We start from the raw sequence: 13,520 nt of genomic DNA, 5'->3' as shown, positions 1-13,520 counted from the left end.
ATGATTTGTGTTGGCATGTTTTAGTAATTTTACAAATGTGCATCTAATATTTGAAACTGTTCCCCAGTCTCACCCTTTCACAAAAGGATCTGAAGTGCCTCCAGACTTGACAGCAGTTAGATTTTTGGCTCCTTTGACCAGGAGCTCAACCATGCCACCTTTAGGCAGAGTGAAGCTGCTCTTCTTCTTGCTTTTCAGGAACCCTTTCTTCACTGAAAGCAGAAAGACAAAAAGAATAAACTATCTGCAATTTCAAAGATTTTGGTTTATTTACGTAACACTTGAGAAACAAAACAAGTTTGTAGTAAAGGGCTTTGTATATGAAGAAACATAGACATTCACATAAACCTTGAAGGAGCCAAGCACATACAATCATGTCATGTCATGTCATGTACTGTTTAGAAGTCAACAAAACCATAAATTAATAAATAAGTTAAAAAATAAATTAAACCCATGGACACATAATCAAAGACAAAAACAGAATCAAAGACAAAAACAACTATAACTGTATGTAAGACAATAAAAAATAGTCAGTAAAATAATAGTAAGTTGAATAAATCGTTTGCTAATGCTTTATAAATTAGTTATTAGCTAAAAATAAGAAAATGTTTTTGATCTTGTGTTTGCGATTAAATCCCACTGGCTTGTGTTTAGCATTACTATTTGGTAATAATGCAGTTATAAATCCATTAATTAACACTATCGGTCAGTTTGTAATAAGCCATCAAGTCTGCAGTTATACATGATAATAAGTGTTTTAATTTTGAATTCTGCCGTTGTTAGTGTTGATAAGTTGTTAATAAATAGTTTAGTCCAGATTGTCATTTTTTAGAAATAAGTGGTAAAATGAATCAGTCAAAAGTTATTTTTCACAACACACAAAAATCTGTTGTCAACAACGGCTAATAACTCATCTGTAAAGTAATAATTTATTAACATTTAATTAAGCCATTAGTTAGAACTTAAAGGGCTTTTATAACAGGTGCCTTATTGGAAAGTACAAAAAAAGCTCAGATCAGATCTGAAGAATAAAAAAAGTTTTTGGACAATATGGTCTATTTTTTACGTCTCAGCTGCAGTCTAGCAGCAGCAAAACTACAATAATTAGAGACAGGGAATACATTTCTCCGAAATTGTAACATTAAATTGTGCATAAACATTTTTCTTTTTTAGATCAGATAGGGGAAAGAAGTGCTTAGTTTAAGATGAAACTCTGAATTAGGAAAAAAATATATATTTAACTCTGTTAACCAGCAGCCTTCCAATGGTAGGTCACTCATTATATTGCCACAAAACGTTATGTAAAGGTCTAGTAGAGATCTGAATGACTACACTGTCATTCTGCGTTTTAGGGAAATACATATAAAATGATCTGTCCATCTATTAAGGGAATTATTCGAGCAGTTTGTTGCACCTCTTTTAAAAAACACAATATTAGTTATAACATGATATACAATGATATCATGTTCTTGGTCATCACAGTTATGAATGTACCTTGTACTTGGTCCAGCGGCAGCATAAGATTCTTCTCTGCAGGTATGTACTTCAACACGACAGTCAGTTCTCCTTTATACTGCATTGTGGAGTCTATATTGCTCTCCACCTATACACACATTCACAATCATCTCAAACACTTATCTTTGTGTGTGTTTGTATAATGTAGAAGAAGAAGAAGAAGAAGAAGAAGAAGAAGAAGAAGAAGAAGAAGAAGAAGAAGAAGAAGAAGAAGCCGACATGTGTGACAACGTGCTTATGCTGGTTCCTACCTTGGGCTGCAGTGCGTACCACTCCTCTATCTGGGAATCAAACTCCCAGGAGTCAAAGGTCAGCTCCACCTCTCCCAGGAAGCTGTTGTGTCCAAACCGGTCATGGTGCCACACGGAGACCTGCAGAGTTCGAGTCTCCAGCTGCGTGTGGCTGATCACGTACTGCACATCACAGGAAAATCATGAGAGTAATTAATGATTAAAGTTTTGAATTCAGCAACTCGAGTTCACAGAATAACCGTTGCAAGTTTGTTGAGTTTTCCAGCTACTGACCCTCAGGTTCTCATTGAAAACAGGGTTAATGGTGTTGGGCTTGATGCTCGTCTTCCTCTTGCTCTGTCTTGACATATCTGGCAGCAGGTAAGTCTTTACATAACTGTCATAAAAAAGACACAGTGACTCAGTCGGCTCCATTGGAAGAGATGGACATAATTTGTTCTTGTTTATAACAACATGAAATAACAGCTGCCCCCTGATTTATTTAGAAGATACTAGTCTGAACAAGTAAATATAACACAACTGTTGACAGGAACATTTACTGGAAAATTGATATTAGCTATAAAAAACAACCAAAGCACTGAAAACCAACTTGAATACTCATTTTACAAAATGTATTTCTTTTGCTTTTTTACCAGGAGATGAAGAGGTTGATATTAAATTTAATCTAGAGGTAACTGTTTAGTTATACAGCCTAACTCCATCAAATGTGCTGTTTTCTTTTAGGTTCATGTGTATTTAGCATGTGAAGAAACAGAAAATAAAACAGTTAATTGTCAGTTAATTAGTTATTTTTTATTTTGCTACCACTTTCTAATACGTCACCCTTCATAAATGTTTTATCAGTTGTAACAAATGGATGGTGTTGGCTGACCTGCTTATTAACAAGTTTTTACTATTTACAACTGTTTATTATACTACTTATTTACAACTGCAGACTTGATGGCTTGTTAGAAATGGAGAAAATTAAGGAATTGATCAATACTGACTCACCAGCAAAAAATAATTTCAGAACCTGGCAGCCAAAGGGTTGCTCTTATTGTTGGCTTATAATAACTGATAAAGCGTCAGTAAACATATAAACCATGAATCAAAAATAAAATAATGATAAAATAATAATCTGAGCATATTCCATCTGCTGATCTGCTGCTGCGATACAATTAAAGCTCCAAAAAAAGCTAATACAGTAAGTGAAACTTACGTGGTTTTTGGGATTGGTTTTGTCAAGCTAATATTTCCAAGGTCAAAAATAAACCCTTAACAAAGTGTGCCTTATTAGTTTTGCCATTACTTCTTGTCTAATAACAGCAGAGTACACTGACTTAAATCATTGATAACCCCAGGTGACTCTTGGATGCAATCTCTTGATAGCTAAGATATGAGACAAAGTTGTTGGAAGTTGTATATTTTTTTCTGGAGGCTGTTTCCCTCTGTTTTCTGTTTTTGTGCTAAGCTAAGCTAAAACCATCCTGGAACCATCCCACTACTTAACTCACAGAAAATAAAACTCACATATATATAACATTTAACATCTAACATCTAACTCGAACAGTGAGCATTTCCCAACATGTTGGTGTATTCCTTCAAGAAGAATGATGGTCACACATACTTAGTCCTCCCAATATAGCAGATAAGCTCTTATTATCTGGGTATCTGTGTGTGTGTGTGTGTGTGTGTTTTTGCACGCTTACGTGTCTGTGCGTTGCCTCTTCTCATCTCCTGTTGCCAGGTTGTGACACTCTTTCACCAGGACGTTGAGAGCCCCGGTTTTGTAGCTGTAGCTGATGTTCAGCAGGATCTCGCCGCTCACCCGGGCGTTGCCATAGTCACCAGTCTCACTGTACATGCTCATCATGCTGTTTATACTACTCTGTTAGGCAAAAGCCCGAGATAAGAGAGGTGGAGAGGTGAGAGGGGGAGAAGGTCAAGGGATGAAAAGAGAGTTCAAGAGGTGAGGAAACAAAACATGACATGAGGTATCTACAACTATAAAGCAAGGAATCCCTGTGTGTCTGTTAGTCCTTTGCATATCTCGAGACCCGTTCCATCTGATTCACACTAAGCAGGTGTATTTTCAAATTTGTCAGAGTTTGGTGCAATTTGGACACGCGACATGTTCAATACGAATAAACTTTGAGTGAAAAAGCGACCAGCTGTGTGCAGAAGTGGGGCGGGGCTTCAGGGTTCTGCAGAGTCGAGCATGTCGTCCGCAGCGGTTTACAGCTACTACAGATACCGCGGTGGTTACAGTATGTCATAGCGAGTGACTTATACTCTTATCCTGGAAATTAGTACCTCCACTAAGTGCATTGCCCCGTGGTTTCTGACCGCCATGCAGTTGGGCGACTGTGGCTCAGGCGGTAGAACAGTGATCTCCCAATCGGAAGGTCAATCCCTGGCCCCTGCAGTCTACATGTCAAGTGTCCTTGGGTGTGTGAATGTGCATGAATGTTTATATGATAAGCAAGTGGCGCCTTGTATGGTAGCCTTGGCCACCGGTCTATGACTGCGTGTGTGAATGGTGCCTGTAGTTTGAAAAATGCAGTTCACTTTTGCTGCTGGATGCTGGATATACTACAATTACAACCAAACTCTTCTTCACTTCCCTGGAGTCAAAAAGCACGACTTGGGTATGTGACGCAGCTATGTCATGGCAGGGGTATTACTCAGGACCCAAGGGAGCGCAGTGTCGAGTGTGAAGATGTTTGGCTGAGCGGTTCTCTAGAAAACTGTAATACCACAGCCCAAGCAATGAGGCTTTGAGGTTTTGAACAGGCACTGCACTAGTAAAGCATGAAAGAGAGACGGGGTAAGATAAAGAAAACAACAACATCTATGGTATTACATAACGCTGATGAAATATGGTAAAACAGTTGCAGCCCTTTATGAACTTGAATATGTAGCAATACATGGTAATGTTAAATGTTAGGCTCATGCCATTAAAAATGTACATTGCTACAACTGCACCCCAACAAGGTTGTAAACTGTAGACTTTAGGCTTCAAAAGATTCAGTGGCCTACTGGACACGTGGGGGGGGGGGGGGTACTCTAGTATAAAGGAGATAATCAGAGAGCTCAGCTCAGTGAAGCTTGCCTGGATGAATAGGTTTTAATCATGTAAAAATATGCACTTTTGACAAAAATCCAAAAATTCTGGATAGATTCACTGTTATATTGTGCATATCACAGGTTTGTAGTTTGTATTATGTCCAAAAAGCACTATCTGTGTTAGTAAATAACATCATCATTATTATTAAAGTAATAATGATGGGATAAACTGTAAATTATTCCTTTTCAGGAATGACTGACAGGTTGGAAAGGGGACTTTATATGAAAGAATGAGTAATAGAGCAGAAAACTTGACTAGATTATATCTTTTATGAATTAACAAATTAAATGATGAGGTGGAAGCACATTAGTGACACTGATTTTCATGAAGGTATTATGCTTTTATAATTTCTCTTAGTATAAAATGTTGATTTCTTTTCTTTATCTCTATTTTTCTAACAATGACATTTTGACTGTTTGAATATTTTGGTCAAGCCCTCTTGTTTCTGCAAGTGGGAAGTAGACAATGGAGAAGTTGGGGATTAAACAAAATAGGCTGTATTTTTGCATCGTATTATCATTGTTGATGTTTTGGTTAGAAAGCAAAACAAAATATGCAATTAGGACTGAAACTAATGATCATTCTCATCAATCAACCTGCCATTTATTTTCTTGATTAACATATTTATCGTTTTGGCCTTTAAAATGTCAGAATGGTAAAAAAATGCCTGTCACAGTTTTAACATCCAAAGTGAACTTTACGTTGACTGTCGAAACAGTGAGTGACCTGTTTGGCTGCATCTCCTGAGTTTCATAGATTGCCAAATTAGAGAGCTTAATGAGCACATTTTGCCTCCTCATATTGTGCACCTGCAAAACATATTTCATGAAAAAGACTCCAAATTGTTAACAACCACAGCAGGTAATTTTGCCTTGCACACATGACTCTGGACAGAATTTAACTGGTATAATTCACTGATAATAATAATGCTGTCTGGAGAGCACTGAGGAAAGAAAGCCAGAGTTGAGCCACACTGTGCTACTTCTCCTGGAAAGTCTACCCATTTATATCCTGCTGGGAGCCAGTGTGATTAATGACTTAAAGTTGAATGTGTGTGACTTAATGGAAATAGATGTAGTTATCATCACATTAAAACAAAGCAAGTATGAGCACAGACTCAAAATACCGGTAAATTTAGGAAAACTCAGTATACATGAATTAATGCTGTATGTAATATTTGTGCTCTGGTGCTTTATTGCTGCATTTCAACTGTTTTATAATGTAGTGGTGAATATAAATGCATGCACAAATGTTGAAGGGGAGACTTACAGTCTCAGCATCTGAGTCGGGGACATTGAGGTACCCCCACCTTCTCTCTGAGCCAGGGGTGGAAGACTAGCAGCAGATTCATTTATAAGATAAACGGGGGGGAAAGAAGGAAAAAGAGAAGAAGGAGAGAGATCTGAGCTCTTTGATGTATAAGTGATCGAGGCAGACCCTGAGCACAGACCCCCCGGCCCCTGAGGAGGAACTGCAGAAGCCCTGTCTACAGCAGCACAGCAAGAACCCACATTACACACTGTTACCATGGTGATTATCAGATGAAACCACAGAGATTACAACTCATCTGGAACCCACATGCTGGAGGCGCGCACACACACACACACACACACACACACACACACACACACACACACACACACACACACACACACACACACACACACACACACACACACACACACATACACACATACACACACACACACACACACACACACAGACACACACAGGGCAACAGTCAGATTGAGGAAGAATTGTAGTTCCTCCATGACGTTTACTATGTCTATGAAATCATTTAATTTGTCCACTACTTGCCTCAGCTGTTATACTGGTAACAGTAAAACTGAATTGATAGAATATAAAAAGGTAAATCACTATCTAACCAGTGATGTGAATAGCACTGTTAAAAGAAATGGCACTAATACTACTTCAGTTGGGGTTTCATTCACTATCCGCAGCCTTCCATGAGGTGAATCATGCAACAGCGGGCTGAGTATATTAGAGCTCGATTCAACGGCAGACTCAACTATCTGCATAATGTCCCTCATCACCTCCTTCCACTTCCATTCATACTGAAAACAGCAGCTCAGTGACGACCGTTAGTCATTTATGAGATGACATGATAAACGTCAGGCAGGACATCTGTCTCACGTTTCCCGATGCAGTTCTCAAATTACACACACACACACACACACACACACACACACACACACACACACACACACACACACACACACACACACACACACACACACACAAAAAAACAAAATGAGCATAGTACTTTATACTTTATACTGAAGTTGGTTGTGAGAAAATAACATGTATGACCAAGTCAACTGTGCTCAAGGTAAACTCAAGTGTAAAGATGGGAAATCAAGTCAAGTAAAAAAGGGGGCCAATTTAAGATGAACAGAACTGACAAGAACTGACATACAGACACAGTATCAAACCTTTGGCACAAAAGTCTTCACAGCTAGATACCTAGGGGGTAGGTGAGATAATGTGTGTGCTAAACTACCCTATACATACACTAGATTAACCGACATTAAAATATGTTTCTGCAACATGTTATTCACCCTCACACACACACACACACACACACACACACACACACACACAACAGAAATTCAAATTATCATACTACAAGTCAAGTTAGTTTATGTAAATGCTGCAGGTTTCCTAAGCATGCAGCAGCAGCAGAGGAAGGTGTTTGCAACCCAAGCTGTCCCCAAAGTTCACACTACTGTGTTTACCATAGAATAGATGTTTACACAGTCAACCACAGACCATAGACGCCTGCGGCTTGACTCACGTATCAGGTGATGTTGATAGTATATATGCACAGGTACATGTTTGTCCTGTGTGTCAAGACACAGGACTTCCCAGAATACTAGCTTTAACATGGGTGTTACCGTTGACAGCGCGTTGCTTAAGCGTCGGTTGGCAGTCTTGCTGTGAGCCGACATCAGTGCATCGATGTCTTCCTCCGCATCCTCATCAGAAAACTCCTGCGGATGACAGCATTCAGATTTAATCAAAAGGGAGATGGCATCTGGGAAGCTGGCCAAAGAGTCTTTGTAGGTTGCACAGTTTTCCACACAGAGCTGCCTGTGTGGGTGGATGCAGGCCAGCTTCCATAAATTCGACCAGACAAGTCAGGATAGAGTGCGGTAATTTGTTTACTTGTTTCTCACACGCACAATCACAATGTCATTGGGTTTGCAGTAAAGTTCTGAGCATGAATGAATGAGTAAAAGAAATTGTGTGTGTGTGTCCGAGTGCCTGGGCTTTGAATGCAAATGACCACTCAGTAAACACAGAGACAAAGCAGCCCTATACTGACCATCAGATCCTCCACCTGTTTTCAGCCTACAGCCGCTTAGATGCTTGTCATGCTTTTTGAAGTGAGCTCTAAAGTGAAATTAACATTCAGCCCCACATCTGATGCATCACATTGAGTTTATCAGCCCACAGATCCTGAGCTCAATATGGACAACAGTATACTTAGATGTACGTATTAAAAGGCAGGCTGCATGCTTTTTTTTCTGTGATTGTGTTCCTGTGGTGAATTTGTTGCAGAAACCAAATATGTGATCAGTGTGCAGGTATACAGCTGAAGGAGGAAGAAGGAAGGGGTGATGCTGCTTACTGCTTTGTTAAGCCTGGGGACTGAACGGCTCCTGAGACTGAGGGCGTCGTCACTTGGTTCAGAACCAGGAGCTGACAGGTCCATCTCTGAGCGACTGTGATCTAGTGCAGGGAGGGAGATGGGGGATGCAGAGGAGGAGTGAGAAAAAAAAAAGTAGTTTCAAAGATGCTGTTTGAAGAGATTGAGGGACCGGAAGGCAAACACAGACACAGTACAAGCGGACAATAAAAAAAAAAAAAAGAGGGTAGAAACTAATGATTATCACCATGTTGTCTTCTTGGACATTGTTTAGTCTCCATATAATGGTAACAACAAAGATGTTTGTACCTAATGAGCAATAAGTGTAGCTCAAAGTGCTTCACATTAAGAGTAAACTGAGCAATTAGAAAGAAAGAGCTAATAATTTAAAGGATTAGTTCAACACTTTGGGAAATTAGTTATGACGAAAAGATAGAAACCATCTCCCATGTCTTTTCGTGAAATTTGGTGCTAGAGTCGGAAGCAGGTGCAGATTACCTTTGAAAATTCATAGTCATTTTTCAGAGTGGAAGAAAAAAGCTGCCTCTCTTTTGCTGAAATAAGGAGGACTAACTTTTTGAATTAATAGAAAAATTATGGGATATATGGCACTAAACACCTTAATCTAACATTAAAGGGCTTGGTATTTTGTTTCAGGAGTCAATTAAGGAGTAATTTGTGGTATTTTAAGGGACTCTTAGTTAGCTGGACAAGCTAACGATTGCAGTTTATTGTTGGTGTTTATTTAATCCATTCCTTACACTTTGGTTTGTTTTACTTTGTATTGTTTGCTTGTGTTTTTGGTTTAAAAAAAGGCATACAATGACTGCTTGTGTACAGTTTAAACAAAAGGGAATGCTACTTGTTTAGCTTTAAAGCTGGAAGGCATACTTGAACTTTGGAGATAGTCAGCAACGCAGTCTTTATGCTAAGCAAATAATAGCACGCGGCTCTAGCACCATACTAAAGGTAGGTTTATGGTCACGGTGATGTTCCCGGCGCGAGGTGCATGAGCCATAAGATCACGTCACAGGTACATTGCAAATTTTTGTGCATATCAAACTTTGTTAAAAAAAAAAGAAAGGCAAAGACAGACGCAATGTAAATGTCAAAAACAAAAAAGATATACACACTATATACTAGGGCTGGGCGAAAATCAGATATGATATTCTTGACCAAATACCTCGATATCGATATTGTGGCGATATTCTAGGGTTGACAATTGGTGCTTTAACAAAATATCTTCACACTTAGATTTTAGATAAATAATCATCAGTGATGTGGATATAATGTCTAAGTGGGGAAAAGGCAAATAATAGAACAGCTAGAACAGTCTGGTAAGTTCAGAAAAGTACATCACTTTACTGTAATGCAGCCTTTAAAACCAGGAAAAGACAACACTTATTATCACGATATTACAATATCCTAAATTTAAGACGATATCTAGTCTTACATCACGATATCAATATAATATCGATATTTTGCCCAGCCCTACTATATACACAAACATACACATATACAAATCTACATATACACACTGAATTATTGCCATGGATTATTTTGAGTTATTGCACATAAATTTATTTGAAGTGTAAATAGACTTAAATATTTTGAAACAGTGAGCATCAGAGCATGAAGATCTGAGGACTCCTCCAGGGACAAACTGTATCTTTGGAGCACATGAACCATATGGTCAGGCACAAGCCGTATGACTACAATTATAGAAAAGTACTGGGATGTTAAAAATCTATCCTAAAACTGGAAATTCAATGCTACCACCTTCAGTATATAAGTACAATACTGCAAATACGGTCTGACACATCTGCAGGCGTGAGTGGAGATCCACGACACTAATCAGAGCCATTTTAAAAAGTCTTGACACACTTCTTAGCAGCTGTTACTAGTGGATATAGAGGGTCTGAAAGTAAGAGAGACAAAGTGGAGGAGATTATACTTTAAAAAGGAAAGGGGAGAGTTCAACACATGAAGAACAGCAGGCAGTGACGGGGGTGTAAGTTAATAGTGTTATTTGTGAAGACGTGACATCTGCTCCCGACAGAAGGAGAATTTTGTCCTTTACGAGGTGCTGAGTTGAAGAGCAGCTGAGTATTTTTGCACTGCTCTGGTTAGTCCGTCACCTTTGATATGATACTGCTGCCTCTAACACATCCTGAAACTCGATTCAGATATGAACAATGTTTGTGTGTGAGCTGTGAAGCTGAGACAACAGCATGCCACTTCAATGTGAAGCAAAAAAGCAAAGCGTTTGCTGCTGTGGAGGTACCTGATGAAACCGAGGCCCTGGACACAGAAATGGTCGGGGCGTCCGAATTCGTCCTGTGATGGCCCGTAGCTTTTTTCTCAGGCGCACTGTCACTGGAGTGTACACTGGCAACGCTCTCCGCTCCGTCAGGCTGCATGCAAACACAAATCCAACACACCCAAGCTGTTAAAATAACAATTTAATCTGCACAGTTTTCCCCAGTGTGTTACTTTATGTGTGTATCAGTTGCTGACCCTGACCCTCCGGTTTTCGCTCGTAATGGAGGATCCGTCCGGAGTTTGGGAACGCAGGTTGTTGGGTACCGTAGGCATCCCCGAGGACTCCAAGGCCACCGCACCACCCCTTAAAACCAGAAAGAAACCTGTCATCAACAAGTATTTACCACGCATGACATTCCCTTCATCATGAATGAACATCAATTTAAGTCTCGCATAGTTGCGTAACACTTGTGGGAAGTAACCTGCCGGAGACTCTTTGGCTGCTTGTTTTAATGTATTCCTCAGTAGAGCATTGTTTATTGTGAATTTGAAGTGTTAAATGTTTGTATGTAAGATGTATACAGTACACAGTTCAGTCTGTTTGTGGGTAGTGTGGATGGACACCTATTTGAACGTGGACTCTGAGCAGAGCGAACACTCCGTACGCTAGGAGTCTCTCCATCAGAAGCAGATTTGACATTGACGCTGTCGACTCCGTTCTCCAGCTTTAAGGTCGTTCGGCTGCCTTTTTTATCCATCTTCATCCTTCTACACACACACACACACACACACACACACACACACACACACACACACACACACACACACACACACACACACACACACACACACACACACACACACACACACACACACACACACACACACACACACACACACACACACACACACACACCCCTGTATTATCCATTATTGCAGAGTTATTACACTGTGTCTCTGCTTTATCAACATCATCTCAGTCACTGAACTCAACAGTTTGCATCCTGCAGAGGAAAGCTACACGGTGGCTGCAGGTCCGGCAACGCTAGTCTCTCGGTAGGTCCACCACTTCAGTTCAGACTGAAATATCTCAACATTTACTGGATAGATTGGCACAACATTTGGTAAAGACATTCATGGTCCCAAGAGGATCAATCCTACTGGCCTTGGTGATTCTCTGACCTTTTCACTAGCACCACCATGATATTGACATTTCTTTGGTGAGATGTTTTGTGTGCTAATTTGCATAATTAGAATGTTAACATTGTGAGAACTTTTTATCTATTTGTCTTTTACAACTACACTTACATGATTGTCAAAAATTCTGCCATTTGTAATGAAGATTTAGATTCATATGCAGATTAAAATAATTAAAATCTGTACTTCCTTTTCTCTAAAATTGTGAACAGGGCGCAGTAACACAATTTGTTAATATTAAACATTCCTACAAACACGTTCAATAAAAATGTTTAATATTTCTTTTGTTTGAATAAGTCATGTTTGAATTTTTATTGAATTATTTAGAAAGTCTTCAGCAGCCACCACTCTGATAAAATAATCACAGCTTCTTGTTATTTTGAAGTTTTTTGTCTGTGGCTTCTTTGTCTGAATCCCTGTGATGCCTTCAGGAACCATGAGAGTGCAGCCAAGATAAGGAGCGATGCTAGCCGGCACAATCCAATTACTGCTGTGTTGCATTGCTAAATGTATTTTAAAATGCATTCAGGATGTCTGTAAAATCAAGCATTCACTGGATCTTTTCTGATGCCTTGGTACTGAGGCAAGTCCTCAACACACCGCAGATTTCTTTCAAATGTGGCTTAAGATGATTTTATCCTGTCCGCTCTGTTTACTGCATATCTTGACTATTTCATGTGAGTAACCCCTATTAAATTCAGAATACATATGTGTTTGTATGAACATAAACTGATCTGTTTTGTACTCTACTTCCACTACTTACCCTTTCTTCCTGGCACCATCCACAATGTTGAGTATTGCACTTCTGTTGGATTTCGGTGTGTCGGATCTCTCTGACTCAGAAGTGGCTGACTGGTTTTCTGTTGACTTTTTTTCTGGGACTGATGTCAAAAACATCAAGAATACATTAATAGAATCTGCCTATATCCTACAGTACTCCACCTAATCATTATGGTCTGGGTAACAGAACAATGGGGAAACTCACTGATTGGACTACTCATGATTGTCTGTTTGATCACGTCACCACTTGGCACTCCCTGCTCAAAGCGCTTGGACCGCTCCTCTAGGAACCACTCTCCTGTTACCACCTTCAGCTCCCTGCAAACACACCATCCAGCTATTACTGGGAATTCAATGCCTCAACATACCTAAAGTATAAATGAAAAATCCACCAAAACTCTTAAATATCGTCAATCAGTGAGTTAGGGTTTCTGCAGTGTTCAAAAAGTTAAATGTAAGACTTTTAAAGACTTTTCTTTTTAAATATTAATTTAATACCTGTTTCACGGTTATACTGACCAAAGCATGAACACTATCAATCAAGTGCATAAGGTATTGACATCACATTGTTGTCAGTAATTTAGCTGTGTAACAATAATTCCTAATAATATCATTAAGTAATCATTAAACAACAGAAAATGGATGGATTAACTATTTACAAAAACAATCTTTATAAGTATAATATGCAGTATTAATCTAAAAAACAATGTATATCTGTTTGATACCGACGCATGTTTAA

The 13,520-nt window shown here is 39.2% G+C and overlaps 1 protein-coding gene across 3 annotated transcripts in view; it reads right to left on the bottom strand.

Moving 5' to 3' along the window:
* Positions 1 to 13,520, bottom strand: part of sytl5 (synaptotagmin-like 5) — a 35,864-nt gene that overhangs the window by 3,884 nt on the left and 18,460 nt on the right. The window contains exons 4-16 of one of the 3 annotated variants that reach the window (XM_039818569.1): positions 12,987 to 13,099; positions 12,765 to 12,882; positions 11,429 to 11,572; positions 11,060 to 11,168; positions 10,827 to 10,956; positions 8,525 to 8,625; positions 7,788 to 7,883; positions 6,142 to 6,207; positions 3,455 to 3,633; positions 2,040 to 2,142; positions 1,767 to 1,928; positions 1,495 to 1,603; positions 74 to 212 (exon numbers count right to left, since the gene is read on the bottom strand). In XM_039818569.1, the coding sequence (XP_039674503.1) occupies positions 74 to 212; positions 1,495 to 1,603; positions 1,767 to 1,928; positions 2,040 to 2,142; positions 3,455 to 3,633; positions 6,142 to 6,207; positions 7,788 to 7,883; positions 8,525 to 8,625; positions 10,827 to 10,956; positions 11,060 to 11,168; positions 11,429 to 11,572; positions 12,765 to 12,882; positions 12,987 to 13,099 (1,569 nt within the window). The remainder of the gene's footprint in view (positions 1 to 73; positions 213 to 1,494; positions 1,604 to 1,766; positions 1,929 to 2,039; positions 2,143 to 3,454; positions 3,634 to 6,141; positions 6,208 to 7,787; positions 7,884 to 8,524; positions 8,626 to 10,826; positions 10,957 to 11,059; positions 11,169 to 11,428; positions 11,573 to 12,764; positions 12,883 to 12,986; positions 13,100 to 13,520) is intronic. The other 2 variants (XM_039818570.1, XM_039818571.1) reach the window with 2 other exon arrangements.

This window comes from Perca fluviatilis, chromosome 12 (assembly GCF_010015445.1).
Source record: "Perca fluviatilis chromosome 12, GENO_Pfluv_1.0, whole genome shotgun sequence".
NCBI classification, from domain to species: Eukaryota; Metazoa; Chordata; class Actinopteri; order Perciformes; family Percidae; genus Perca; species Perca fluviatilis.
This window is presented reverse-complemented; position numbering and strand designations above follow the sequence as displayed.